At 49.6% G+C, this 26,045-nt stretch overlaps 5 protein-coding genes across 12 annotated transcripts in view; 3 read left to right on the top strand and 2 right to left on the bottom strand.

Annotated features, from left to right (window-relative positions):
- ASPSCR1 (ASPSCR1 tether for SLC2A4, UBX domain containing) overlaps window positions 1–1,851 on the top strand; it is a 37,410-nt gene extending 35,559 nt beyond the window's left edge. For both annotated transcript variants that reach the window (XM_005144204.3, XM_031044882.2), the window contains one exon: window positions 798–1,851. In XM_005144204.3, coding sequence (XP_005144261.2) covers window positions 798–811 — 14 coding nt within the window. In that variant the 3' untranslated portion in view covers window positions 812–1,851. The remainder of the gene's footprint in view (window positions 1–797) is intronic.
- Window positions 798–15,521, top strand: LRRC45 (leucine rich repeat containing 45). Of its 3 annotated transcripts, none has more exons than XM_031044881.2 (17): window positions 798–875; window positions 6,418–6,479; window positions 7,263–7,333; window positions 7,647–7,825; window positions 8,559–8,687; window positions 9,221–9,333; window positions 9,886–9,944; window positions 10,058–10,135; window positions 10,807–10,942; window positions 11,348–11,425; window positions 11,596–11,707; window positions 11,863–11,933; window positions 12,756–12,848; window positions 13,455–13,547; window positions 14,460–14,633; window positions 14,728–14,875; window positions 15,288–15,521. In XM_031044881.2, the coding sequence occupies exons 1-17, from the start codon at window positions 872–874 to the stop codon at window positions 15,482–15,484; spliced, it is 1,797 nt and encodes a 598-aa protein (XP_030900741.2). In that variant the 5' UTR covers window positions 798–871; the 3' UTR covers window positions 15,485–15,521. The 3 variants fall into 3 exon arrangements, with proteins under 3 accessions (XP_030900741.2, XP_005144262.3, XP_033923872.1); XM_005144205.3 differs by lacking the exon at window positions 798–875 and adding an exon at window positions 4,570–5,700; XM_034067981.1 differs by lacking the exon at window positions 798–875 and adding an exon at window positions 6,854–7,016 and having other exon boundaries at window positions 6,239–6,479.
- On the bottom strand, window positions 4,126–5,466 carry CENPX (centromere protein X). Of its 2 annotated transcripts, none has more exons than XM_034067986.1 (5): window positions 5,384–5,466; window positions 5,259–5,310; window positions 5,123–5,176; window positions 4,913–5,001; window positions 4,126–4,808 (listed from the first exon to the last, which is right to left on the bottom strand). In XM_034067986.1, exons 1-5 carry the CDS (start codon window positions 5,417–5,419, stop codon window positions 4,794–4,796), a joined length of 246 nt encoding a protein of 81 aa, XP_033923877.1. In that variant the 5' UTR covers window positions 5,420–5,466; the 3' UTR covers window positions 4,126–4,793. The 2 variants fall into 2 exon arrangements, with proteins under 2 accessions (XP_033923877.1, XP_030900744.1); XM_031044884.2 differs by having other exon boundaries at window positions 5,408–5,445.
- Window positions 15,397–22,516, top strand: RAC3 (Rac family small GTPase 3). Of its 4 annotated transcripts, none has more exons than XM_031044883.2 (6): window positions 15,397–15,527; window positions 19,530–19,601; window positions 19,880–19,997; window positions 20,586–20,648; window positions 21,117–21,276; window positions 21,396–22,516. In XM_031044883.2, the coding sequence occupies exons 1-6, from the start codon at window positions 15,481–15,483 to the stop codon at window positions 21,524–21,526; spliced, it is 591 nt and encodes a 196-aa protein (XP_030900743.1). In that variant the 5' UTR covers window positions 15,397–15,480; the 3' UTR covers window positions 21,527–22,516. The 4 variants fall into 4 exon arrangements, with proteins under 4 accessions (XP_030900743.1, XP_033923874.1, XP_033923876.1 ...); XM_034067983.1 differs by lacking the exon at window positions 15,397–15,527 and adding an exon at window positions 17,261–17,378; XM_034067985.1 differs by lacking the exon at window positions 15,397–15,527 and adding an exon at window positions 17,279–17,378 and having other exon boundaries at window positions 21,117–21,280; window positions 21,396–21,456.
- DCXR (dicarbonyl and L-xylulose reductase) lies at window positions 22,077–25,829 on the bottom strand. The gene is made up of 8 exons (XM_034067982.1): window positions 25,711–25,829; window positions 25,524–25,621; window positions 25,217–25,371; window positions 24,084–24,126; window positions 23,685–23,784; window positions 23,457–23,521; window positions 23,246–23,363; window positions 22,077–22,804 (listed from the first exon to the last, which is right to left on the bottom strand). The coding sequence occupies exons 1-8, from the start codon at window positions 25,766–25,768 to the stop codon at window positions 22,701–22,703; spliced, it is 741 nt and encodes a 246-aa protein (XP_033923873.1). The 5' UTR covers window positions 25,769–25,829; the 3' UTR covers window positions 22,077–22,700.
- Window positions 25,830–26,045: the final 216 nt, after the last annotated feature.

The raw sequence follows: 26,045 nt of genomic DNA, 5'->3' as shown, positions 1-26,045 counted from the left end.
CATTTTTTGGTGCAGTGGCAAAGGAGGTGGAAGGAAGACAGTCAGTCCTGTTAATGTCAATAAAACTAGGAAGAACTATATGGAATTCCCTGGCTAGTAGTGGCAAATAAGTTCTTGAATGAGAATTTTAAGAGTTTGATTCTGGAGGATACTGTGGAGCCATCAACTCCAGCAAGCACAGTGTGAGGTGTGAAATGATTGCTGGAAGGCTGCACACAGTAGGTTGGTGTCTTTCCCTGCTGTGGCTTGTCTGCTTTAGACTGGTACTGGGATACTGATGCAGATCATTTTGGAAACTGTATCCTTACCATTCCCTATTTTCAGTATACTTGAAGCATTCCACTTAAGAGTAGAACTTTCTTTCCCAAGTAAAGATTATCTGGATAAAGTACAAAATAATATCTCACTTGTGCAGGTTACCTGTCAATATCTGGTATGAAAGGTAACATGCTCCAACATGCATGTTAATAACATATAGAATGAAGTTCCCTGATCTGAACGTTATGATGCGTTCACCATTCCATCTCCTGTAGAAGCACTCCTACGTACTATCCAACTATTGCCCAAGTACAGCTTTGTATAGGACCCTTAGCAACCAGATAGCATCACAGACTGGTTTGGGTTGGAAGGGACCTTAAAGCTCATCCGATTCCAACCCTCTGCCACAGGCAGGAACACTTTATACTAGAGCAGGTTGCTCCAAGCCCCATCCAACCTGGCCTGATCATGTTATTGAGAAACAATACAGTGCAAATTACCCAGTTAAGTGTTCTAATGCTCTTATGTTTGTTTTGTAGGTGGAAAGAGATGAAACATTCTGGGCTGCTGGATCAGTGTCAGCTGTGCCCCTTCCCTGAGGAAATTACTCAGAATGTGTAAGAAATTGTTGGTGACCCTGGAGAGGTCTAATCTGTATGAACATTAATAATAAATAGAAAATTGCTATTTCAGATGGCAGTTGTACCATTTGGAGGAGTAGAAGGCCTATTTGTAGTCTTCATTATCACAGAAGCAAGGTGGAAGGTTTAAGGCTTCTTTTGCATGCAAATAATATGAATAGAGAATTAAGAGGGAAATAATGCCTATATACTTTCTGTGAAGGACTTTGTTTCTATGCATATTTTTAAATCTTCCCAGTTCTGCCTTCAGAGATAACTTGACTCATGCTGTCTGAATTCTAGCAGCAAGATACAGTCCCATTCAGTTTTACCTATACTTAAGTGCTGTCTAGAATAAGGCCTCTCTGCTTTTTGCTGGTTGGTGTTAGTGCTGCTGCTAATTCTGGGTATAGATGGCTGGAAAGTGAGCAAAGAGGAAGTACTTGGGTGACTTCCAACAGGTCAGATCGGCTTTTCGTGTGACCCTCTTCTTCTGCTGCACCCCTATTGTTTTCAGTTGCCAGAAGCTTGTTGACAAAGAACACAGATATCTGTTAATGGAATAAAAAGTGACAGGGAAAAAAACATCCAGTAAAAGGGTCTCTTCATGTGACATTTGATCTATGGCCTTCCATGGTCCGACTGTTTCTCAGCAGAGTTTCTGTTCTCTGCAGTGCTATTCAGGTACAAGGGGAAGCACTAGTCCAGGTCTTTGCCTCCTGCAGATGTGTGGAGCTTAATACTGTTGGTTAGAATTGCACTTACTCTGGAGGTGAACTGTGTAGTGCCACAGTAGCAAGGGTGCTGTGTTTTATTTGAAGTTGTCTCCATGGATCAGTGATCCATACTGGGAGGCTGGGGTTCCATGTTACTGTAATATGTTTTCCATTTTCCCTACCATAGACAATTGTTCCCTGAACTGCATGTGCATCTGCACAATTTGTAAATGTAATAAAGCAGAGTGGCCATAGGAGGCCTTTTTGTCGGTCTCTTTGATAATGTTTCTTCCCCGAGTACTCAGTTCCTCTGTCAGTTCACAGGAACCTGCTCCCTTTTCAATGGGCCTGTCATGCCTCATTCCCTTCCTCCCTTTTTTTTTTCCTCCAACAAAGCAAACTGGAGCTTTGTACCATCTGAATGAACTTCAAAGTGGCTAGAAAGGGCACCCAGGGTTCCTGGCACTTGTCATTGTCTCCCAGCTTGGCCAACATTTCCCTTCAGGTCTAATTACTTCCAAATGCTCCCAGATGCTTTGAAGAAACTCAGAGGGAGGGGGAGGCATGAAAGAAAGGTGGAAGATGAAGAAGGAGGCTCAAAGGGGAGGGAGCAAAATGCTTTAGCAAAAAATGTTGATTGATGTCTTCTATGACACCCAAACATAAACAGGGAATGTGTGCGGCCACTGGCAGCAGGGAATGCGAGAGCACCGTATACAGCTGCTACTCTGAATCCTTCCTGTGGAAACCAAGACCTTCTGGCGCTCGACAGGCTATAAGAGACATACTGCAGCAAACCAAAAATACTGAAATAATGCTTAAGGTTTATTACTTTGGTGAATTAAGTGTGGGCTGAGCCTATACCTAGGACTATTTGTTCAGGTGTTATGCCAGGCTGGAGGTAGACTGTAGCTAGAGCTGCTTTGCTGAATTTATGCAGGATATATCAGGGGGCAGCTAACAGCCATAACTAAAGATAGGTGGAGATACTTGTGCTGGTGGTTTAGATTGATGGGGTTAGAATAAACAGAAGTCTAGTTGGTAGGAAGTTGTATTGTGCTTTCTGATGAACTAGTCTTATTTTTGAAGAGCAAAGACAACATCAGGTAGTACTGCTGATTTGATGTTGCTATTCTGATTCCACCAGTTTTGACAAAGAGGGAGCACCATAACTATCACCTGTAATATCATCTGTAAGTACCTGATATGGGAGGACAGAGGAAAAGTTTAGGGACACAAGCAACAATATCATTACTGGGTCAGTTTCATAGGTGACGTACAGGGGTGAGGATTAGGAGACTTCATATCGCTAACCACGTGCAGTACCTCAGTCAGTTCTGCCCGTGCTTGTCCCTGTGTAACTCAGCCATGTATCAAATGGAATTTAATCTATTTCTCTTTCAGGAGGATGAAAAATTGGTACCTTCAACAGCTAGACCAGAAGTCTTATGTTCCTCTTTTCCTAGAGTTAGTTTTAGCTGCTGCGATTAAAATACTGCTTTACTATTAACATCAGCAATCCTCTTTGGTCAAGAATGCTGTACATGGACTAGGTATGTCAGAGAAGTGAATTTGAGCCTATTTAGGGCAGCAGCATTTAGAGACCTTCATGTTAGTAGGAGTCAGAACTGGGGGAAAGATTTGAAATCTGGAAGAGGCAAGAAGGTAGGAGTTAATTCTATATGGGGTACAAGATGCCCAGATGTTTAAAACTGCAGGCTTTTCACCGAGGTAGCTGCTATAAGGATTCCTACCCTGCTACAGAACAATACATGCAAATACCTGATGTGCTGGATTTGCTTCAGTATCACTTCACCGTAACGGAAATAATCCCTGGTGTTTTGGGACATTCAGAGGTAGTAGTACGTGCATTTTTTGCTATTGCTTTTTTTTTCACCATATGATTGTGGGGCTGAAGGCTGAACTAGGTTGGTTCCTTCATTGGTTTCATTGTACAGCTGCACAAACAGTTGTCTTGGCAAAGAGGCTGCAGTGCTGAGGGATGGGGCATTGCTGAAGCTGGTACTGTCATCAGAAAGAGCATGTAAGTGTATTAAATCGTGGGTTTAGTTGAAGTCTCCCAGACTCTGATGTCCTGAGCAGTAACCTTGATAGCTCTTGGCTGAAAGAGTCCAGTGACCTGCAGAGCCTCCCCTGGCTCCAGCTGTCAGTGCATGAAGTGCTGGCGGTTGCTAATCACAGAGCAAGCTGCCAGCACTGTGCACCCTTCAGGCATGTTGGTGTCAGCTGCCTTTCCTGCAGCCGGCTGCGGATTTCCCAACAAAGGCAGTTCAGTTCCATGGGTCCTGTCTCCATGTGTAAGGTTTCTTATTTCCCAGCTCCCCCCCGCTGCCTGTGGGGCCAGGCTGGCCCATGATGTGGGATTCTCACACATGCTGTTTGTTATTCTGTCCTTTTTCCTTTCGTCCTACAAAGATTCGGAGAAGAGGGTGGGTGAGGGGGAAACTTTGCAAGTCTTTGAAGCAACTTGACTTTCGATGATTAATTGCAGCAAAGAAGTCTACACGAGGGAGGGGGACTCAGTTTTAATTTATTGATGTTTCTTTGTGAGAACAAATTTATAGCAGAGAGGAAGCAGCTTGAGGAGAATATCAAATGGTTAAAAGGTTCCAAGCATTCTTTGATGTCACAGCCCTGCAGAAATTCTGGAAAGTAGTGAGGAACAAACACTGTTTATTTATAAAATAAAGATCAGTTACCTGCTTTTGGCAAGAGCCTGTGCCTTAGCTCCTGTTAATGACCTATTCATTAGACAGGCTTGGAGCTGGCCCTAAAGTTTCTGCCACAGCTGCCTGCTGAGGTGATGAGAGCCTGAAGTTTGGTTGATATTTCCACCCATTAAGTCTTTCTTTGCATCTCTCTGAAGCAGCACCTGTTTCTCACGTTAGCTGGGAAAGCAACAGCATCTTCTTGTGCTGTGCAGAGCAGGTTCCTGCTAAAGGAGCAAGATGGAAGCCAGTGCCTCAACTGACCAAATGAACCTCGCGGCAGCCTCCTTTCAAACCCAGCATCTGACTGCACAGTAGCCTAGGGCTTTGTTGGTAAAGAAGAGAAGAAACAAGCGAAATGGCAGGGAAAGAAGTTGAGACTGTTCTTCCTAGAGCTGGATGCCAGGGACGAGCCAGACATGCAGTCAGACCAAGATCTTCTGCTGGCAGGACAGATGCTTCAGGGACCTCTAGAAATCCAGAAGCTGTAAGGAGAGAGCAGCAAACCTGTGCAGCGCTGCTGGGTCCCTGGAACACTGCCCATAGAAGAACGCTGAGCTGCAGTCTGCGTCCTTCGGCCGGTACGTACCAGCTGCGGCAGCACCTTCTCCACGTGCTCCACATCCACCTTCCCCAGGTCCTCGGCCTGTGCCTGCCGCGCAGCTCTTGCCGCCGTTTCTGCAGAGGAAGGGAGAAAGGAGAGCGCCGAGGGCTCGGGGACTCTAGGACTGTGATAGCTCGGGTGAACGGGGCTCCACCACGGCTCGGGCTGACCGTGGGCCCGGTACCGGCAGCTCACCTCGGACAAAGACGTTCAGCATCTCCATCATCAGCAGCTGCGCGTCGCCGTTAACTGCAACGACAAAGCGGAGGGTGAGGGCCCACCCACACCGCCCGCCTCCCCCCACCGGTACTGCCCGCAGCCATCCCGGTACCTCGCGTCCTCCCGTCCCGGAAGTGGAGGTGGAGCAGCCGGCCCACGGTCTCCTGCAGGGAGAGGAGAGGGTTAGCGGGGATTGGGGACGGGAGCCCCCGGTACCGACAGCCTCACCCGCCACACCTTCCGGAACCCGACGGCCTTCTCCTCCCGCTCCATGGCCCCGCCGGCTCCGCCCCCGGAAGTGCGTGTCCCCTGCGGGCGGGGCTGCGCCGCGGCCATGGAGGAGTTCCGCCGGGCCTACGAGCAGCTGTGCGCGGAGCCGCAGGAGTCCGTGCTGCGGCGGCTGCGGGAGCGCGGCGAGGAGCCGGGTCGTGGCCGTCTGGACTTGACGGCCCAGAGCTTGTCGCTGGAGACGTGCAGGGCGCTGGGCCGGCTGTTGCCCGGTGCTGCGGCCTTCACCGAGGTGGCGCTCGGTGACTGCGGCCTCAGCGAGGAAGGTGAGCGGCGGCCCGCGGGGGTCTCCCTGCGCCGGAGCCGGCCCCGCAGCGAGCGGCTCTTGTCAGCGGGGCCGCGCGTCCCTTCACGTTGGCCCCGTGGGGGTGCCCGTCCCTGCGCCCCGCTGGGTCCTCGTGGCGGCACCGGCACCGCGGCGGGGCTGGAGCTGGCAGCGGGTCCCGGACGGGCTCTGCTGACTGGGGCCGGGCGGCAGCGTGGTTCGGGCTGGTCCCGAGCCCTCGGCTGCATGTCTGCTGCTGTTGGTCTTGGCTCGGCGGCGGGTGCCGGTACCAGGGGTTCAGCTGCCATTGCTAGATCTGATCGCTAGGTCGTTAAAGGTGGTAAGCATTGGATGGGATCCTGCAGGAGGTGAAATACGTCTCTCCTGGGTCTCTGCTGGGAGCAGCAGGGTTCGGTGAGCCATCTAGAGTCTTGTCTGAACGGCCCATTTGGACATGGGCTACATTCAGAGCTGCGGTGGGACGGAGGGGGATGCGTAGTGGGACCGGCAGCTCTTCACTTGGTCACTTCTTTTTGAGAATACCTAAAAAGCCTGTCCTGAAAGTTCAGACTCGCACTTTCCTGCAGCAGTGGCCGTTCACCAATCTGGTGTTCAATCAGAGCTTTGACTCCTGAGCCAGCTGTTAGGAAGGATGGTTCCCCTTCCGCTTAGGCAGAGGGTTACACCTCTGAAATAAATGTTGTCTTTTTCTGCTCAGGTGTAAGTCTTCTGTTGCATGGTCTTTGCTCCAACACCACGGTCAAACTGTTGGATTTGAAGGTGAGTCTGTTAAAATAAGATTAAGATCAAAAGGTGGGGAAGGCAGCAGGAGTGTAAGATTAATCAGAATTAGAAATAGACAGTCCCGGTTGTTCTACAAGATATGTATTTCCATGAAGTCCTTGTTCTCAGGTGACTCAGTCCTTGCCTCCTTAACACAATGCCACAACTCTCCCAAGTTACTTTGTAGTTCATCTTTGTCTATTTTTATTCAGTTTTGATAGGAAGTTACTGCTGTGTATCTTTTATGGATTGCTGCTTGGTCAGATGAGGCATATGTAGGCTTTTCTTGGGGCTGCTGTATTAATCAGTGAGTTACTAGTTGTTTGACTTGTGCTTCTGTAGAGTTTATCCAACTTGCCCGTGTCTTTCAGCTGGCCTGGGCTTGGAACTTCAGATGTGATTATCACTCTCCTGTGAGACTGACTTTCTGTCTGTAGTCCTTTGGCAGAGCTGTTCCCTTGAATCCACAGTCCTAAACTACATCGTACCTTTCTCCTCCCCTGTGCTGGTGCCAGTCGAGCCCTTTTGAATGAAGTATGTTAAAACGTTCTCGAATCAGCGTTTTATACCCCACCACTGGTCCTGTGTGATCCTAGCAGTGCGTGTGTCCCCTGCTCCTCTCCCATTCTTTCCTCTTCTGGAAAGCTGGCTGATGTGTGAGACAAATGTTACTCAGCCCAACTTTGACAGACTGACATCCTCATTACAGCGGGTGTGCCTGGTGGTGTTTATGGGGTAGCTGGGTCATAGCCTGCTGATCACCTGGGGCTTCTGTTTCAGGGAAATAACCTGCGAACCATGGGAGCTGAGGCTTTGGGAAAACTTCTGAGGCAAAACAGATCCATCAGGAGGTAAAAGCCTGTTTCTACCTCTCTTTTAGTCCTGCTAGATGGCACACAGCATAAGAAAAAGGATGGGAATGCATTTGATTGAGGTAGGAGAAATGTCAAGTGCAGTTTCTCATGAGGGATGGGACTGGTGAATGAGTGAGAACTAGAGGAACCCTTTTGGAGGATGCAGGATTCTAGCAGCATCCTGCTTTCTGAAACTTGAGTCTATGAGCAGAGATGGGTGTTTTAATGGGTACCGTGATTCTGGTGTAATTCAAGCTCTTGCAACTCTCCTTTTATTTAATGAACTCCAATCCTGCCTGATTTTCCCTAGCCTAATATTGGAATGGAACAACCTTGGCATGTGGGAGGAGGGCTTCTCGTCTTTCTGCCAGGGACTGGGAGCAAACAGCTTTCTCCAGCGGCTGGATCTGCGCAGCAACCAGATCAACCATCAAGGTGCTGGAGAACTGGCCATGGCACTGAAACAAAATGCCAGCCTCCAGGTGCTAGGTAAGAGCGATAGTTCTGTGTTTGCCCTTGTATTTGCAAACCCACACACATATATCTTCAGTTTTGTTGCAGTCTGCCCTGATCTCTGCCAGCTGGTTAAACATCATTCCTAATCTGCATCAGTCTGTAGTGCTTTGCAGGCTTTGTGCAGGGAGTAGAGCTCATGGTGCCATGGCCTTTGGAGAGTGAGAGCTGTAATTGGAATTTCTGGAACCAAATTCTGGAGATGAAGAATTGTGTGCTTGGGGCAGAATAGCCCCTAGCAAAGGGAGGAGTGGGTGCCTTCCCATCTGTGGATGCTGTTGGTATGGCTCATGCCAGACACTAAGACTTACTTCACACTTGCTTTGCCCTAAGTAAGGAATTTTGCCAGAATTTCCTGCAGGAACATGTGGCTGTTAGTGCCAGTTCTTCCTCATCCACAGATTCTGGTTGTGAAAAGAAGGCTTATGAGATGAAAATGTGAGAGACACATCTGTATCCCTTTTGAATTGTAATGGCTTCTTGCCCTTCACTGCACTGAAGGTTCATTCTTGCCTTGTCTGCTTTGGCTGTCATTTTCCCCCTCTCTTGTTCGTCTTGAGACGGGAGACAGTATTCCCCTGTGTTTGTACTGGGACCATCTGGGATTATTGGCCATGCTTGTAGATGTGTAAGGGGCATGGTTTCTCTTGAAGCCTGTGTTTTTAAGCAGATTTGTGACTACTGGGCTGAAAATTTACTTTCTGTATAGATTTGCGTTGGAATAATATTGGGCTTCTGGGTGGCCGAGCTTTGCTGAACTCCCTGCGCAGCAATAAGACCCTGAAGAGGTTGGAACTGGCTGGGAACAACGTTCCTAGTGATATCCTAAAAGCTGTGGGTAAGTATTACTTGTTACACTGGAAAAAAATGAATACTTTCCCATTTCAACACTTGAGGGATATAGGGCAGTTAGTGCTCCAGAAGAGAGCTATCCTGACTCCCCTCCCTTTCTCAACAGCGCTTACACAGTGCCCTACACCGCTTCCTCATGTCCTCCGGGGGGGCTGGCCAAGTTGGAGGTGTCACCAGCAAGAGGAAAAATAAGAGTTAGGGTTGAATTGATGATTATTGTTGCGTGTGAATGCAGGAGAACTTGAGACTCTCTTTGCCTCTGAGTAGCCAAGTTTTGATGTAGCCAGCACAGCACATCTGTTGTCATCACTGGAGTTGAATAGCTTCCTGTGGCTGGGCTGTTAATTACCCTATATATGCTGCTGTCTTTGATGCCACCCCAACCTGTGGGCCAGCATGAGAAGTGCTACTATCCTGATGCTTCTGATAGCCAGGGGGTTCACCCGAGTGCTCTCTGTACCAGCAGTGCTTGCTATGCTGTTGCATTAAAACGTGCATGATCTGCTCTCTCTGCATCAGAGCAAGCCATGAATCACAACCAAGACCGTCAGAGTATCCTCAGTGAGATCCAGAACCGAACATCCATACTCAGCAAGGAGGTTTTGAGTCTGAAGGATGAGAAGACCAAGCAGGTCAGCAGTCTTACATGTTGGCAGTTCCAGTGGGGCACCTAGAATTCTATGCTTTCCCTTAGTGTCCTTATGAAACAGTGACAGGATTATTGTGCATCTGAAGTTGCATGTGCATCTTTATGGGCAAGCAGACAGCATGGTTTAGCAAATTGGGTCCTTTTTTTGAGCTAGGATACCCAGGGGTCAGATCCAGGGCAGTATGGGTGTGGACACATGCCCCATGCCCTTCTGAACATATTCATTCTGGAGGAGTTTTGGTGTTCTTTTCACTCATATTTATGCTTTTGGTGGTTCTTTTGCAACTGGTTTGATATTTTCCAAGTGCAAAACCTTAGAAATATGAGTCTCTTCCTTCTGACACCTAATGGTGCAGAGTCCCTACACTTGGTGACCTCAGTCTGATGTGTTGATGAACCCATCAAATGTCCAGTTTGCTTGCTTTCAGTAGAGTGACTTGACCTGTCTTCAGCTGCCACTAGGATGAGAAAGATGAGAAATGGAAATGAAACTACTGCAGTTTCATTTCCTTGCTGATGTTTGCCTTGTTCACAGTTCTTGGATTTGATGGACACTATAGATAAACAGAAAGAAGAAATAGCCAGGAGTGACAGGTGAGCTGTATTTTTGGATGCTTACTACTCTTTGATACCAGAATTGGGCCCTCTCCATTTCCTGGCAGAAATCACCACCTTTTTTCTTTTCTTTGCTTTCCCCCCACATGCAGGATGTCTGCAGCACGAGTCAGCCAGCTGCAGGAAGCATTGAATGAGCAGCACTCTATTATGAGTTCACTGAAAGCCAAGTATGGAGGAGGAGAACCTTTGTCTTCCCACTGTTCTGTGCTGTCTGGGATGTCCTGGGCAGAGCTGCTAAGAAGGGGGATAATCTTTCAAAGTTGCTGGCTTACAGTGTCACTTAGTTCTGCAGAAGTATCCAGAAATTACCCAGGCCATTGTGTTTGCCATGCTAGATATTTAGCCTGCTTTTAAGTAAAATTACAGTGCATTTGTGTAAGAGCAAGTGAATTACAGAGGGTGAAAAGAAGAAAAGGATTGTGGGGTTGGGATGGGGGCATGTTGCTTGCACAGTTTACAGCGTGGCAAGAGCCTGTACCTGCTTCCCCGGCATTTGGTAGTGTTCTCTGAGGACTGCTGCAGATAGGGAGGAACCTGACCAGCAAGATTGTGTGCTCAGGAACAATGAGGTGGAGCTGCCTGAAAGCACTGTTAGATTGTATAGAGCTGTATCCACATGACGGTGGTTGGACTTCAATCTGATAAGCCTGGCTTGTTCAGTTAGTCTTAGATAATTTCAGTTTGTTGTGTGTCAGTGTGGACATGTCCCTTGTGCAGATTTAGCTAGCTAGATTTCATCTGCTGCCAAAGATGTGTTAACATTTTTACCATGTGGTGTAGAGAGATCACTGAAAGTGTCTCCTTTGGAAAGGACTCTGGAAAGTGTTTCTCTGTCTAGACTGCAGATGACTGAAGCTGCCCTGGCTCTGTCTGAGCAGAAGGTGCACAACTTGGGAGAGCTACTGAATGCCATGAGGCAGGAACAAACCAGCATGGCTGAGTGCCACTTGAAGGAGCTCCAGCAGCAAAAACAGGTGAGCTGGATAAGTCCTGGTTTTGTATTTAGGTTTGAGAGCAGGGTTCCAGGTCACATGTGGTTTGTGTAGATTTGGAGGAGCCTGGATGGGGTAGGCGAGCGTGATGTTTTAATACTAGTGGGTTAATGACAGCTGCTGTGACAAAAATTGACAGATAAGTTAGAGAGGTGAGTGCTGGGCACGGAGAGGAGCCGTGGTCAGGGGGTAGGTTGGATTTGGCAGGTGTAGATCAGTGCAAGAATTATGATGAAAACAGGTTCATAATGGACGGAGCCTTGGGTGGCATGGTTTAGTGGGAGGTGTCCCTGCCCATAGCAGGGGGTTGGAACTGGATGATCTTAAGGTCCTTTCCAACCCTAACTGTTCTACGATTCTATTCTGTAATTAGGATTCTGTTTGCAGGAAGTTGCTGATCGGGAAGCGAAGCTGTTGCGTGACTTGTCTGTGGCCGGAGACAAAAATCTGCTTCTAAGAAACCAGGTAGGAGAGCAAGTACAAGGCTGAGGAGCAGGATTTGGATGTTGTTCAGTTCTGCTGTGTATATATGCTTCTACTTGGATCCTTGTTTGTGTCTCTGCTGATTTTTCTATACAGCAAATTTCTCTGCTAACAGGAGAAGAAAATCCTTTGTGGTGATAATTTCCTTGTAGGTGGATGAGTTGGAAAAGAAGTGCAAAATTCAGCAGGATCAGCTGTTCCAGGTGAAACAAGACTTGACCAACACAACAGCAGAGCTGAAGCTGCGGGCCATGCAGGCTGAGGGTAGGTGGAGGAGCAGAAAGAGCTCGTGGACACCTATGGGTTGGTATTATTGCCCATGAGTTAGTGGGTAAGGCAACCAAGGAGGCAGGGTGGAAGAGTTTGTGATAGAGTATAAATAATGCCAGAATTGTGATATGCCTGCTTGTGTTCTGCAGAGCGCCTGGAGACAGAGAAGAGAAGATTTAAACAAAGCCTTGAAGACTTGGAATCCCTTCGGGTTAAGGAGGTAAGAATGGGGTTTCTGCAGCATCCTGAGGTTAGTCTCACTTTGCTCCTGATAAACAGGCACTGCTGGAGGTCATTGTTATCAGCTGCTCTTAAAAATTAGTGGCCTCAGACTTCTTTGGGAATAACAGGCCATTTCTGCAAGCAAAGCCTGGCTGAAGAGCTCACAGCACATTCTACCAGCAAGTAAGATTTTGTAGCTTGCAAGAGTACAGCCCAGAGTGGTATGTGATTCTACTAGAGCCTTGGAGACTGGTTCTTGTGTCAGTCTTGCACAAAGGTAGTTATGAATAAGCAGTCTCATCATGCTCACTGAAATAAAGATGCCTTGAAGGGGAGTCAGCTTACTAGATCCTTCTCAGTTATGTTTCAGGGAGATTCTGTCTGAGTGGACAGGACAAGAGGCTGTGACAGGTTCTCTTTGGAGTGTTACTGAGGTGTGAAATGTCTCAAAAATAAAATTACACCAATAGAATGAAGATTTTGAAGCCTTGTAAGAAAACACACAGGACAGGAAGATTTTAGCTGTGTTACAAGTAGAAAATGAACATTTGGCCTTTTGTACCTCTTGAAGATAAGAGCTCAGACTCCATCTTTCATCTTGGCCTGGAAGGGATCTCTGTTTAATATTCCCAGTTTCCAGATGGCAGAGTCTGTCTATATTGCGGTGTCCTAGTGGAGCTCTGATGGAGATAAATTTTTCTTCAGTGGTAGATGGGTCAATGAAAGGATGGTTTTTCTCGTGCCAAATAGCCGTGCTGCTATGCCTGGAGATAGAAGTGGTTTTCTGGCACTTACTTAAATGGTTTCTTCTGCTTTACAGGTGAATCATTTGACACAGCACATGGAGGCCAGTGAACATTCCATGCAGGAGAGGATCCAGAAGCTGGAGGCCATCAGGATAGCTCTGGAGGAGGTGAGAATGGATATTCCAGGTGCAATGGAATGCTTAGGTAGTGGTGGCAGCAGAAGGCTGCCAGGGGAGCTCTGTGGAGTCTTCTGTTGCTAACTTACATAAAAATTGTCATGTGCTTTTGGGAGGAACAGAAAGTGGCAGTTTACCAACTAAAATTTTACTTCAGTACTTTTACTACTTTGGACTAAGAAAGGAGAAGGTTCCAAGGGGAAACCTTTACATTGTGATAGAACAAAAATAAAGATTCTATTGAAAGTGATTAGTTTCTTACCAGGATTTAACTTCTCAGGTTTCCCATCTAGTTCCAAGTAGGGTAGCATATTTCTTCTTACCTGTTCCTCCAGCTAGATACAATGCTGCCCCCTCCTATTCCGCTGTCTTCACAAAGTTTCACCCATTACATAGCTTCATGTGACTGAAATTCTCATTGAATTTAGATGGCAATCATGGGATATGAAACTGTGTATGTAATCTGGAGTTGTTTGTCCTGTCCCTGAGTGAGGGAGACTGCTGTGTTGTGTTGTAGCCTGTGATGGGAAGCTGCTCATGTTTTCTGGTGAGTGTTGCAGTGATGCAGCTTCTCTGTCTGTCATGTTTCTGTGCTAGGAGCTGAGCCAGACCAAAGCAGCTGCACACACTGAGCGAGGCCAGGCAGAGGAGGAGTTAATAAAAGTCCGGAATTGGGCACGGTTGGAGGAGGTAAAGACAAGACCTGTCTGTGGGAGGGAGTGATTTGGCTGCCTACTCTGTGTTTTTGTCTTGGGGAACTGCTGAGTAACTTCCTGCCCTGGGTTTCACTGGCCTGCGAATGGTGTGATTTCTGAGGAAGGAGTAATGAAAAATCTGCTTTGAATTGTCTGCAGAATGTAACCACCATCCCCACCTGCTCTGTGCTTTTCAGTAGTAACAGAATTGATGTGGATATTGTCATAGCAGATTTCGTTTGATGTTTGAAGCTAACAGCCAGATGTCGATCCTTCTGTTTTACAGCAGCATTCATGGGCTGCTCCTCTTTCTCTGGATTCAGAGAAATTTCTGCAAGTGGCTACTGCTGCTGGATAGAAAAAGTCACTGTACAATTGAACTTTGTGAAAATGGCAGTGAAGTCAACACCCCATGAAAGAGAACAAGGGATAAGGAAAATACTCCAAAACTATTAGAATATTTACTTAGTGTAACATCACCTAAAGAAAAAGGCTTTACTGTGTTTACAAACAAATAAAAGCTGCTATGTGTGTTTGTGGTGGGGCACAGAACTTGCTTAGCTGCCTACAGATGTTTAGAGCCATTTAGGATATGGAGGGAATGATGCTAAAGCATTAGTTGTGAACACTGCCACTGGTGTTGGTGCTTCTGCCAAGGACATGGCTGTGTCTCTCAGGCACGAGCTGGGCATTGCAGCATTGCCATCAGAATGTTTTCCAGGGCAAGAGAAAGCAGCTTGGATTCACCTCTAAATGCAGGGGAGAAGTGCTGAGTCTGTTATGTGCTTGTTCTTCAGTGCCAGTTGACTCAACCAAGGATTCACTGTGTTGGGAACAAAAAGGGGATAATCCCTTTGCAGGAATGGAATGGGACAAATGTATTTTCATTTTGGTTTGTGTCTTACAGCAGCAACGACTAGAACACCTGGAGGAGAAGCTGCGGCTGATGACTGAGTCACGGAATGAAGCTCAGAACTGCTGCCTTAAGCAAAAACAGATGGTTGCTGAGGCCCAAGCTAAAGCCAGTCAGTTGAGCCTGCAGGCTGATGGGCTCAGAAGGCGGCTAGAAGAGCTTCAGCAGGTAATTCGGACTGGAGTAGAGAGATTCTCACCACAGGGGCACAGCATGTTGCCAAAGTTGTTTGGTTAGTAATGTATTTGTCTTTCTGTGTCAGGACCTGAACAGTAAGGAAGAAGAGAAAGTGACAGAGGTGAATAAAGTGAAAGTGGAATTACAGGAGCAGATTGGACACCTGCAGGCTGAACGCGCAGCACAGGACGGGCTGAGAGAGAAGATTGCAGCCCTGGAGAGACAGCTGAAAGGTGATGAATCCTTTCATGCTTCTCAAGTGGTAATGCTGAGTTACCCTACAGTGGGCCTAGAGCTTAGCTCCACTTACAGGTAGCGACAATGGCGCTTCCTGCCTGTGTGCACAACAGGGAATTTTACCCTCCATCCTGACATACTTGCAGGGATTTTTGTCTTCATTTTATAGAGACTGAGACTCACGTAACTACTCAAAGCTTGCACATCAAGCAAAATATTTGGATTTCCTGCACAGTGAATTGTAACATCTTGTCTGTGCAAACCCTCTTGCAGTGTCCCATGCAGCTTCTCACATTTGCCTGTTGATCATCCTGTTTCCATTGCCTTTGGCTGTGGCTGTAGCATGTTGTTCCTGTTATTTCTAGGGACACCCTAATTTTCTTTACTAATACTGCTGCTCTTTTGCAGCCCTATCAAGTAGTCACCGTGAGGCAGTGCTGGACAAAGAAGGTGAAATTTCGGTGCTGCTGGAGAAGCTGAGAATGAAAGAGGCTGACATCTCCAGGATGAGGGAAGAAGAGGCCCAAAGAGCAAGTTTCTTGCAGAATGCCATCATGGCGTATGTGCAGGGCTCCCCTTTGGGAACCCACAGTTCTAGGAAATGAGAGCATTGCTTAAAAATTCCAGATACCTGCTGTCAGGAAGAAGGTGAGCAACTCAGGTACAGCCTCTTCTTTCTCAGTGAAACAGATTTGGCAGAGTGGGGTGACACAAAGGCCTGCAAAGAGAAAATTTCTCTTGCTCTTCAGAAATCTTCCTCCTGACCACATAAAGGAGAGGAGCAAACAGCTGTCTGGGGCTGGGATGGAGGCTCATGGGTCCAAGTTGATGTGGAGCCCTTCCTCTGCACTGCTGCACTGTTTGAAGTAGTTTCTGTGTCCTTTTGTACAGCACCAGTAGTTGGCACACTCTGGTTACCAGAGGCTGTGTTCCCTGGGCAGTGGTCCTTCTGAAGCATTTGTTTGGATGCCAAGGCTGTTCACAATGAAACCTGGTAAATGACAGGCAGCAAGCAGCATTTACAGTTCCCTGTAAGTGGAACCTTGCTCATGGAGTCCCAACGCTGCTGGAAACACCAAATCTTGCCCACATGTGCAGTGGCTGGCAGGGCTCATGTTGGCCCTTTTACCCCACCCCTCATGGCTCTGGTGGTAGTGGAGTGCAGTAGGTATTCACTGTACGTAACCAGCTGTGCCGAGGGGGTACTGTGCAGTGGCTGTCCGTATCCTTATTGGGCAGCTGGGCTTTGGCTTGTGTAAGCCTCTACACACCACCTGGCATGGTCAGGGCCAGCATCTGTGCTTCCTTGCTGTGAGCTGCAGCCCCTGGCTGGAGTCCTCAGCCAAAATGCATCAGGGATTTCATTCCACTGTGGCAAATACCAGAACTGTCCTGCTGGCTTCCTGGGATCGTGGAACTGAGAGCTGTTCTCTGGGCCGTGGAACTGAGAGCTGTTCTCTGGGCTGTGCCCTGCAGAGGAGTGATGCTTCCAACTCACTGGGGTGTTGCTCTCAGAGCACAACTGGGAGAAGGTGCTTCCTTTTCCTGTCAACATGTCCTCATGTGGTGTGGAGAAAGGGGAGGGGTGGGAGGACCTGAATCAGAGAAAGTGGAGACCTCTGTCAAAGCAGCAGTGTGAGAGCCTTCTCTTCGTTTCTCTAGTGAGTCTGTGGTGGGAGAAATGAACTTGGTGTATGTGTTTTGAGAGGCAAGGGGTGGGTGAAGCTGTGTGGACTGGTTGGTTTGTGTTTATGATTTTTCATACTAGGTTTTGCCTTTTTTTTTGTTTTGTTTTTAATAAAGAGCTTTTGCATTTTGCTGTAACTGGACAGGGGTGAACTGATGCTTGGCTGATGTGGAGGGAGGCCCCTTCTGCTGTGTTACTGTGATGAAGAACCTGCTAGTCTGGCCTGGGGCTAGAAGCTGTTGCAGGCGGGTAAGCCAAGTGTGGCTGCAGGTCCTGGTTCTGACCCGAGGTGGAAGTAGCTCCCAGGGAGGGAGGAGCCGGTGGCTCAGGCTGGGAGCTCTGCGATGCTGGGCGCTCTGCGGTGCTGGGAGCTCTGCGGTGCTGGGAGCTCTGCGGTGCTGGGAGCTCTGCGGTACTGGGCGCTCTGCGGTGCTGGGAGCTCTGCGGTGCTGGGAGCTCTGCGGTACTGGGCGCTCTGCGGTGCTGGGCGCTCTGCGGTGCTGGGAGCTCTGCGGTGCTGGGAGCTCTGCGGTGCTGGGCGCTCTGCGGTGCTGGGAGCTCTGCGGTGCTGGGCACCGGCACAGGCCCGCAGGTCACGGGGGAGCACAGCACGTGCTTCCGGGACGGTGCCGCCGCGGGCGGTGCGGGCAGCGCGGGTCACGCGCGGCCGCTCCGCCCCCCGCGGGAGGCCCCGCCCCCGGCGCAGGGCTCGGCGCGCTCGGTCCCGCCCCGCACGCGCGGCTGTCACTGCGGCGGAGTCGCCGCCATCGCGGGCAGATGCAGGCGATCAAGTGTGTGGTGGTGGGCGACGGGTGAGTGCGCGGGGCCGCGGCTCGACCCTCCGCGGGCCGGGGCTGGCGGCGCCGGGAGGGAGGGAAGGAGGGAGGGAGGACCCGGGCCGGCTCCGCCCCGCGGCACCGGGGAGCCGGCTCCGCCAGCGGGAGGCGCGGCGGCGAGGCCCGGCCCGGTGCCCGGCGGGGCTGCACCAGCCCGTCCGCGGCCGCCTGGCCTCGCCGTAGCCCCGCACCTGGGGAGCGGCGCTGCAGGCGGCTCCTGCGGCCCTGCGCTGCGCTCGCCCACCGGCAGCCGCGGGTGTCGGAGCGGGGAGCAGAGGCCGAGCGGAAGCGAGACTGGGGCCTTGCTGCCGCGGCGGCCGCTGCCGTTCTTCCCCACGTGTCCCTCTCCCGGTTCAGTTCAGAAACTTGGGCCTTCGTCCCCAAGCCCTGCTCAGGGTCACGCCTCGCGGTTTGCCTGGACACAGACACCTTTCCATGGGGTTTAAATCTGTCTCCTCGTTGTGTTGTTTGGTGCCCTCATTTTGCCTTTTTCATCGTGCACACTTGATTCATCACAAAGTCCTCACTAAAAATCTTGATGTTAGGAGGTTTCTCTCTTACCTCCTTTTGTTGTTTGTGTTTTAAGGTGAAATACGACACTGTCTCTGATTTCACCATGTGCCTCACATCATCCTTGCTCTTTAGGCTTTTCTTATATGCCTTTTTTTTGAGAACACACCTGTATGCATTTTTAAGGCACACAATAGATTAATGCTGCTTCCTAACTTTTCCTAGTTTGTCCTGCCTATTTTTCCTCATAATTCCTATTTGCTTTCCTGATCACCATGCCAAGCACAGAGCTGAGATATGGAGAGCTAAATGGGAACTGGTCTTATGCAGGGACTGGTCGTTCTAGCTTCCCATGCATGTAACCCTCTCAAAGGCACATTTGAGCTGGTCCTGTCAGGTTCCAGTCTGCAGGGCAAAAGGGAGGGGGGCAGGAGAAAAAGCCACTGGGCAAAAGAGCCCAGCCTTGTGGAGGGGAGAGCAGCAGCACACCGTGATGGAACTGGACTTCAGCTGAAGGCTTGCAGTCCAGAGTTTTGCTTTAAGAGCATCTTGACAGGGCAGACACTATATTAACTCAGATAGCAAAACACTTCAGTCACGGGTATGTGTGGGGTTTGTGAATCATGAGCCTTTCCTGACTGGTGGGAGAGAGGTCAGGGTTCAGGAGGGAAGTCAGTGCAGCATTTCCTTATGCAACCTCCCTGTTCTCCAAGAGATGGGACCTGGTGCCAGGGAGAGGCTGGGTGGATTGCTCTGGTGGTTCTCACTGTGCTTTGTGTCATCCTGGTGTGGGACTATGGGGTTCACTAGGGTCTCGCTTACCCCTGGACTCTTATGCCACTCCAGCCACAGAGGTGGGTAGAGGACACCCATCTCTGTTGGCTGTTCAGCCTCACTTGGCCATTGAAGAGACAGCATTCCCTGTCACTGGCACTGTGATCTGTTTCTCCGGAAGGTTGTCTGCACTTCACAGCTTTCACAGTAATAAGTAGGTTGTTTATGCTCATGGGACTCCTCTGTTCCTGTAACTAAGCTTTTCCCGGATGCTACACGGCCAAGGAAAACTCATGCTTATCAATCCCACCAGCCTTCAGCAAAGCCCTGTGCTGTTGTTTGCAATGATCTACACTGATCTCTTTCCAAACTGACAGCGGTCAATTTTAAAGCCTGTTTTGCTTATGGATACTCATTTTTCCCCTTGTATTTATTGTCATAGAATTCCTGTATCTGAGGAACTTGAATAATTGTGGTGGTACATGTTTTTTCACCTCACTGTTCACCCATTTTGATAGATTATTATGCATGTGTTGAGCTTAGCACAGAACCCTAATTTATTCCCACTCTTTTGCTTCTCGGAGCAATTTTTGCTTGATGTTCTGAGGCTGGTGGGAAAAAGAGGGGGAGAGCACAGGGCCCAGGCAAGATGCACAGTTCGAGTTTAGGCCTAGTCCCTGACAGCTCCAGACTGTTAGAGCTTTGTTTTCTTACATGGTAACTTTGTTTTCTCAGTAACTTTTTACATACTTAATCTCTTTTTGGATGGGGGAAGATGAGTTTTGCTGCTGCAGGGCTTCCTGCTGTGTCCTTCTTAATGTTTGTCGCTCTTGCCCCCTGCAGAGCTGTAGGGAAGACCTGCTTGCTGATCAGTTACACCACAAATGCCTTTCCTGGGGAATACATCCCTACTGTGTGAGTAATGGCCTTGGGCTTCAGTTGTTTTCTGCTCTGCATGCAGAGGTGTGTAGAAGTTGGTTTTGTAGGTGGGGGGAGGCTGTCCCAAATCAGATTGTGAACTTCTAACACAAGGAGGGTGCTGGTAGGGTGGCTGTGTATGTGAAGAAGGCAGACAAGCCCCACTGCAACTACACTGCAGTGTCCTCTCCTGATTCACTGCCCCCTTGGATCTTACGTAAGGAGATGTGTGAGTGACAACCAGACTGTCACTGATGGGGTCTCTTCCTCGGCAGGTTTGATAACTATTCTGCCAATGTCATGGTAGATGGAAAGCCAGTGAATCTGGGCCTCTGGGATACAGCAGGGCAAGAGGATTATGACCGACTGCGGCCTCTTTCCTATCCACAGACGGTGAGTGCTGAGCTTGGACTGGCTTTTAACTGCTCCCTCTTGGAGTCAGGGAGGTTCCCAAGAACAGGCAGGCTTCTTTCCTTTGCAGCCTTCATTCTGGTTGTTTAAGGAGTATCACAGCTGAATTTCTCCTAAGAGATTGTCGTATTCTAGTCCTTGCTTCATGATGGTATTTGAAGTTATGCATGCCATAGGAAGGCTCATGTGAAAGGAACAGTGTGGGGCTGCTGTGCAGTCAAGCCATACTCCTATTCTCTCAGTGGCACAGCTCACTGTTGGGCTGCAGTAGTAGTGTTTCCCTGCCTCCCCTACCAGGGATGAGGCCTGTAGCAGCGTTAAGGTATTTGTGGCCACAGGTGCTTAACATGCAAGGCCCAATATTGTAAAAGAAGATGAAATCATACACTCACAAAAGTCCATTCTCTTCCTCTCTTAATTAGTTTATCACCCTTAATGGGGAAGAATTTCTTATAGCCACAACCCTTGCTTATGGGAGGAGGTTGTCATCTATTGGGCTTTCTGTCCATCCTCCCTTCATAATCTTTAGCTGTTTCTTTCTACGTGGCTGACCATCTTGTTTCCACACAGGATGTTTTCTTGATCTGCTTCTCCCTTGTGAGTCCAGCCTCCTTTGAGAATGTCAGAGCCAAGGTAAAGTATTCCACTTCTGGGTGAAACAGGGGAACGGAAAGATCAGTTGAGTCCCCTACCCCTCCACATGTACCAGCCCAAAATTTCTGGCAGTTGTGTTTTGATAAGGAAAGGTCATAGTCTGCAGGCTTTAAGAGAGGTCTACTTCTTATTCATTACTTCTTTGGATGATTTTTAGCCTTTTTGAATTTGCATCTTAAAGAAGATGCAGGGTGTCCTGGAAACTAAAATGCAGTTAGGGGAAGAACTCTGTGCAGAGTTGACTGGCAGCGCCTTCATAATTACATCTACACCAGTCTTTTCCTGCAGAACGTGCTCAGAACTGTAGGCAGAAGTATCCAAGTATCCTGTTCAGGTGTTGCCACTGTGTCAGATAGTAGCAAAAACCTCATTCCTAATCCTAAATGCATCCTCATTGTTGCAGCTACCACTACAGCTACTTTTCTTACCATGCCTCTCTTGTTTCAGTGGTACCCTGAGGTCCGACACCATTGCCCAAATACACCTATCATCCTGGTGGGCACCAAGCTGGACTTGAGGGATGATAAAGACACCATTGAAAGGTTACGTGATAAGAAACTGGCCCCCATCACCTACCCCCAAGGTTTGGCCATGGCTCGGGAGATTGGTGAGTCTTATGCGCTGGCAGATAGTTGTGCATTGAGCTTTTACTTTGGAGTGTCTGAGGGACAGTACGTCCTGGTCAGACTGGAGTGGCTGAGCTGCAGCTCTTGTTCTTCCCCATAGGGTCAGTAAAGTACCTGGAGTGCTCTGCCCTGACGCAGCGGGGCTTGAAGACAGTGTTTGATGAAGCCATCCGGGCTGTGCTCTGCCCACCGCCTGTGAAGAAGCCTGGCAAGAAGTGTACTGTGTTCTGAGGGCTGTGGCCGAGGTGCTGGCTCAGCATGTTGCTGTCCTCTGACAGATTGCATATTAGCTGGGTGTTTCTGGAGGGGGCTGGGATGTGTAGGGCCCTTCATCATGTACGAAGTCAGTGTTTTTTAAATGTCTCTTTGATTTAACGTCAGTGTTGATGTGAAGGGGCAGTGGGGGCAGGAGACTAGCTGGGGCTGTACAGCCCCCAGGGGAGGAACAGTGGGGAAGGCAAAGTAGCTTCTTGGGGCAATAGGCTGTTTTGGCTCTCCTGAACCCCCAAGCTAAAAGGGCTGAGACATCTATCCTGTCCTGGAAACACCTGGCTACAACCTGCAGGTGAAACAGGTGGTGAAGATCCTTGTGGGAGTGGGGAGGAAGCTGATATGATGGTGCTGTATGATAAGAGCAGCTGGGAGAGTGGTAGGGTCTCTCTTTGCCCAGCCTGCTGTATTCAACAGGTAACAAATAGGTGCTCTAGCAGATACGTGCCTGAGACTGTTAAAGAAATCACAACCAGCCTGGGAAGGAGTCGAAGTAAATGAGATACGAAGCTGAAGAACTAACCATTAGGTGCTTTATTGGGTACTAGCTAAACTCACTGAATGAAACAGCTCCGTGCAATCGATGTACTTGCCTTTCTGTGTGTATACACACTGGGAGAGCATGGTGCTGCTCCCCCCCCATCAGTCTTTAGCAGGGCCTCCCCCCTCTTAATCCAGTCTCTGCAGAGCAGGGCTGTGGTTGTTGCCTCTGTTTTATTTTTTTTTCTACTAAAGACAGCAAAGGAAACAATGAGGAGTCTGCTAGCTTCTTCTTTCCCTTCCCATTGAAAATGCAGGCCAGCTCTATGGAGTTGGATGGAACAGGGAGAGCTTCTCAAGGGTTGTTTTGGGGGAATAGGGTTGGAAGAAAGACAGGTCCAATTTCTAATCATCATGTAGAGTGACAAGATAAAACCTTATTTGGTGCAATAAACATTCTCCATGACGGTGTACGTGATCTTTATTATACAGCCATCTTCTAAAGGTAGTTTTCTGCCACCCTTCTCATAAAGCTTCCAGCCTGCTGCCCCTCTTCTCCAGGAAGACTGGGTCTGTGTCATTGTTTCCTATGCAGTTTACATCTATGAAGTACTAGTATGGAAATTAAGGCCAGGTGTGAAATGCAGGTGTCATCTTAGGACACAAGAAATCCCCCATCAACCATCAGTGAGCTGCCAGTTGTCATAGCGCTCTTGTCACTCAGCAGGAAGAGAATGCTGTTCACTACATCATCCACCTCTGGAATCAAACACAGAGAACATCTGATGCACCCCTCAAACTGTACTAGAGAAACAAACATCCCCAAAATTATGCTTTGGCCTCTAGGCATAATGGGAGCAGGCAAATATCTGCACCCCCAGCCTTTGCTTGACACAGCATACAGGGCAGTGTGGCTGAGAGCTGGACATCAAGAAGTCCTTCTTGTGATCAAGTGTACTTAGTTCAAAGCAAGTGCTTATGCTCCCCTCCCAGTCATACTGTGCATTTTACTTCTCCTAACATAAGAGGGCTCTAGAGGAGAGGAGATAAGGTTGATTCTCATCCTGTCCTCATCAACTGCTTCAGGAATTCAGCCACAGCCATCCAGCAGAGCTGCAGCTTTTCCCACAAAAGCAAGTTACTTATGGCTGTGATGTCAATTAGAGGGAAGGCTTGGATACAACAGATTATACCACTGACCTGCAAATTTTCCCAGTGGAATTCGATTAATCATGGCAGCAGATTTCTGAGGGTCGCTCCAATTAATTCTCCCCATGTCAGTCATAACCACTGTGGGGTTCACAGTGTTAACCCGAATCTGGGATCAAGCAAGAGCAACAATCTAACCAGGCTGCTCTGAAGAGCTCAGGTTCAGCTTTCACACTTTTCTTTGTCTCAGAAGGAATCCTACCTTGTGGGGTCCTAGTTCCATTGCCATTACCTTGCTCAGCATATCCAAAGCACTTTTTGTGGAACCTTCAAGAGAAGGGAAGAACACAAGGCATTTAAGTGCATAGCACTTGGTTTGGAACACACACAAGTATTTCGCCACCCAGAGCTGGCAGCCAGCAGCTTGGTGGCCGTGGGGCTCCAGCTCAGCCAGAAATATGAGGGGTGCTGCTAAACCACATGTACGTACAGTACACAGCATGATCCCGCAGAGCACGCTGAGACGCCTGGCTCGAGACATTCACAATAGCACCTGCCACCCCCTGTGCAATCATCTGCCGAGCCACAATCTGGAAGCAGGGGGAGAAAACAGAGATGCTAGAATCATAACAGGAGAAATCATTATTTCATTCAGGAGGAATCTTGCTGGCTACTATGGTAGCCAAAAGAGCAAAAACATCTGGAGGAAGTAAGTCCTCCCTGCCTTCCACTTAAAAGAGAGAGTCTAAGCAAGAGCAAAGGGCAAATTGTTGGGTTAACTTTGGATTACAGTCCCTTTAGTCCCCACAGAGGACACTTATCCCCGCTATGTAGAACAGCTTAGTCACTGCTATTCATGGAAACACTTGCAGCGACAGTTCTTTCTCACCTGGGAAACGTGAAGCACAGCATGAAGATTCACATCAAAAGACCTACAAATAAATCAAATTGAAAAGTTGCAGAGTGGTTGCAGGTCAGAGAGGAGTTGTTCTGGAAGGCAGCAGAGACCAAGTGCTGCTGCTGTCCTGGAAACACTGGTGGTACTCTAGAACAGGGGCAGGAATGACAGCTGAGCGGCCAGCAAGAAAGTGCAGCTCCCAGCAGCAAAATGTTCACCGGATGCAGCGGGAAGTGCGCTAGTCCAGCAGACTCTGGTCTTGAGCAGCCTGATGTAGTTCCTCTATTGAAGCTTAAACTGGGAGCTCTGGTCCTCAGCCAACGATTCTTCCTAGGTCAATCAAACCCTTCATAGAGCATTAAAATCTGTAGGACGGGTCACACGGGCCTTCCTTGGTCAGGTTTTTATCTGCTAGTTCTGCAGAGCAGTCAGTGAAATACATACATTTTATAGTCTAGTCACAAATGAATCCTTGATTACAGACCTGCAACAGGGACAAAGCACGACCCATCTTCTCAGAAGGAAGCAGACTCACCACATCCTGTATCCTAAAGCTTAGCCCCCTGACTGGAACTATGGGTCTTTTGAGAAACAGATACCATGTTATTGCAGCAAGCAAATTTAATTTCACACCATAACAGTTTTATACTCTTGTTACCTGGCTCTGTCTTCTCTATATCTGAATTATCTTAACAACTGCCTTTCGGTTTAGCAGAGGTTGGGTTGCAGCTAGACTGGAAGCTCTGAGCTTGATTAACAGCAAAAGGTGCTCCTGTGTCCCCTGCAGGCTGGATGGTGTGCACACACCACCTTCTATAGGATCAAAGTACAGGCTCTGGCTATTCAGTAGCTGGACTAGGCAGTGCTTTACTTGGTTTCCTTTTAATGTTTACAGGGAGCAAGGTGATTTTGAGAAGTGTGAAATACAGTAAAGAAAAAGAGACACAAGCAGTAGCGACCAGACGGCTTCATCCCGCAGGGGAACGCCAGCATTTCTAAACGTGTGTGTGTCTGGTGCCGTTGCACAGCTGCTTTCTTTCTAGGAGACACCAGTTTCTGCACAGCGTTGCCATATTCTGGCGCTCGGGTTTGGCTGAGGCTTGGCCGGACCCCGCGGCACTCACCGCTCCAGAGCCTCCCGCGTCACGTCCAGGAACGGCTGCAGCACCGCCACGGCCGCGTTGTTCACCAGCAGCTCGAAGGGCCCCGCCGCGCCCACCGCCGCCTCCGTGGCGTCCCAGTCGGCCAGGTCCAGGCACAGGGGCTCGATGCCCGGGCACTGCGGCGAGGGCGGCCCCCGTGAGCCGGGCGGCCACAGGGCAGCGGGAGGCGCGGCGGGGCCCAGCCAGGTTACAGGGGCTGGGGCCGTGTCGCGTCAGGGGAAGGCCCTGGACGGGTCCCGGGAGGTCCCCGGGCGGGGGCGGCCGGTACCTCCTGGCCGAGGCTCTCCAGGTCCGCCGCTGTGCGGCTCAGCGCTGTCACGCGGGCCCCAGCTTTGCTCAGCGCCACGGCCACGGCGCGCCCGATCCCTGCGGGGAAACGGCGTCAGCCCCGAATCCCTGCGGGAAACGGCCCCGGCCCCAGCCCCGGCCCCAGCCCCGGCCCCGGCCCCCGTCACCTTTCCCAGCTCCAGTGACCAGGGCCCGGCGCCCGCGGAAGCCGAGCTGCGGCTCCATGCTGCGGAACGAGAGCGGACTGCGGCCGGGGCGGGCCCGCCAGCCCGAGGCGGGGCCCGAGAGCTCAGAAGCCTGATAGGCCCGGCCCCCACGGTCCAGCTTTGGCCGGACGGGGAGGCCCTGCTGTGCCGGGCGCTGCCCCCCGTACTGGGAGGGACAGAACGCGGCTCCGCTCTGGTGCAGCTCCCGGAGGACGCAGGAAGAAGCCGTTCCTGCGCCCGCCCAGCAGGAGGTGGCGGTGCAGGGGTCAGCGCTCTAGGCTCTGATTGCCATTGGG

This window comes from Melopsittacus undulatus, chromosome 11 (assembly GCF_012275295.1).
Source record: "Melopsittacus undulatus isolate bMelUnd1 chromosome 11, bMelUnd1.mat.Z, whole genome shotgun sequence".
In the NCBI taxonomy this organism is placed as follows: Eukaryota; Metazoa; Chordata; class Aves; order Psittaciformes; family Psittaculidae; genus Melopsittacus; species Melopsittacus undulatus.
The sequence above is the reverse complement of the archived record's forward strand: the minus strand, read 5'-3'. Positions and strand labels throughout refer to the sequence as shown.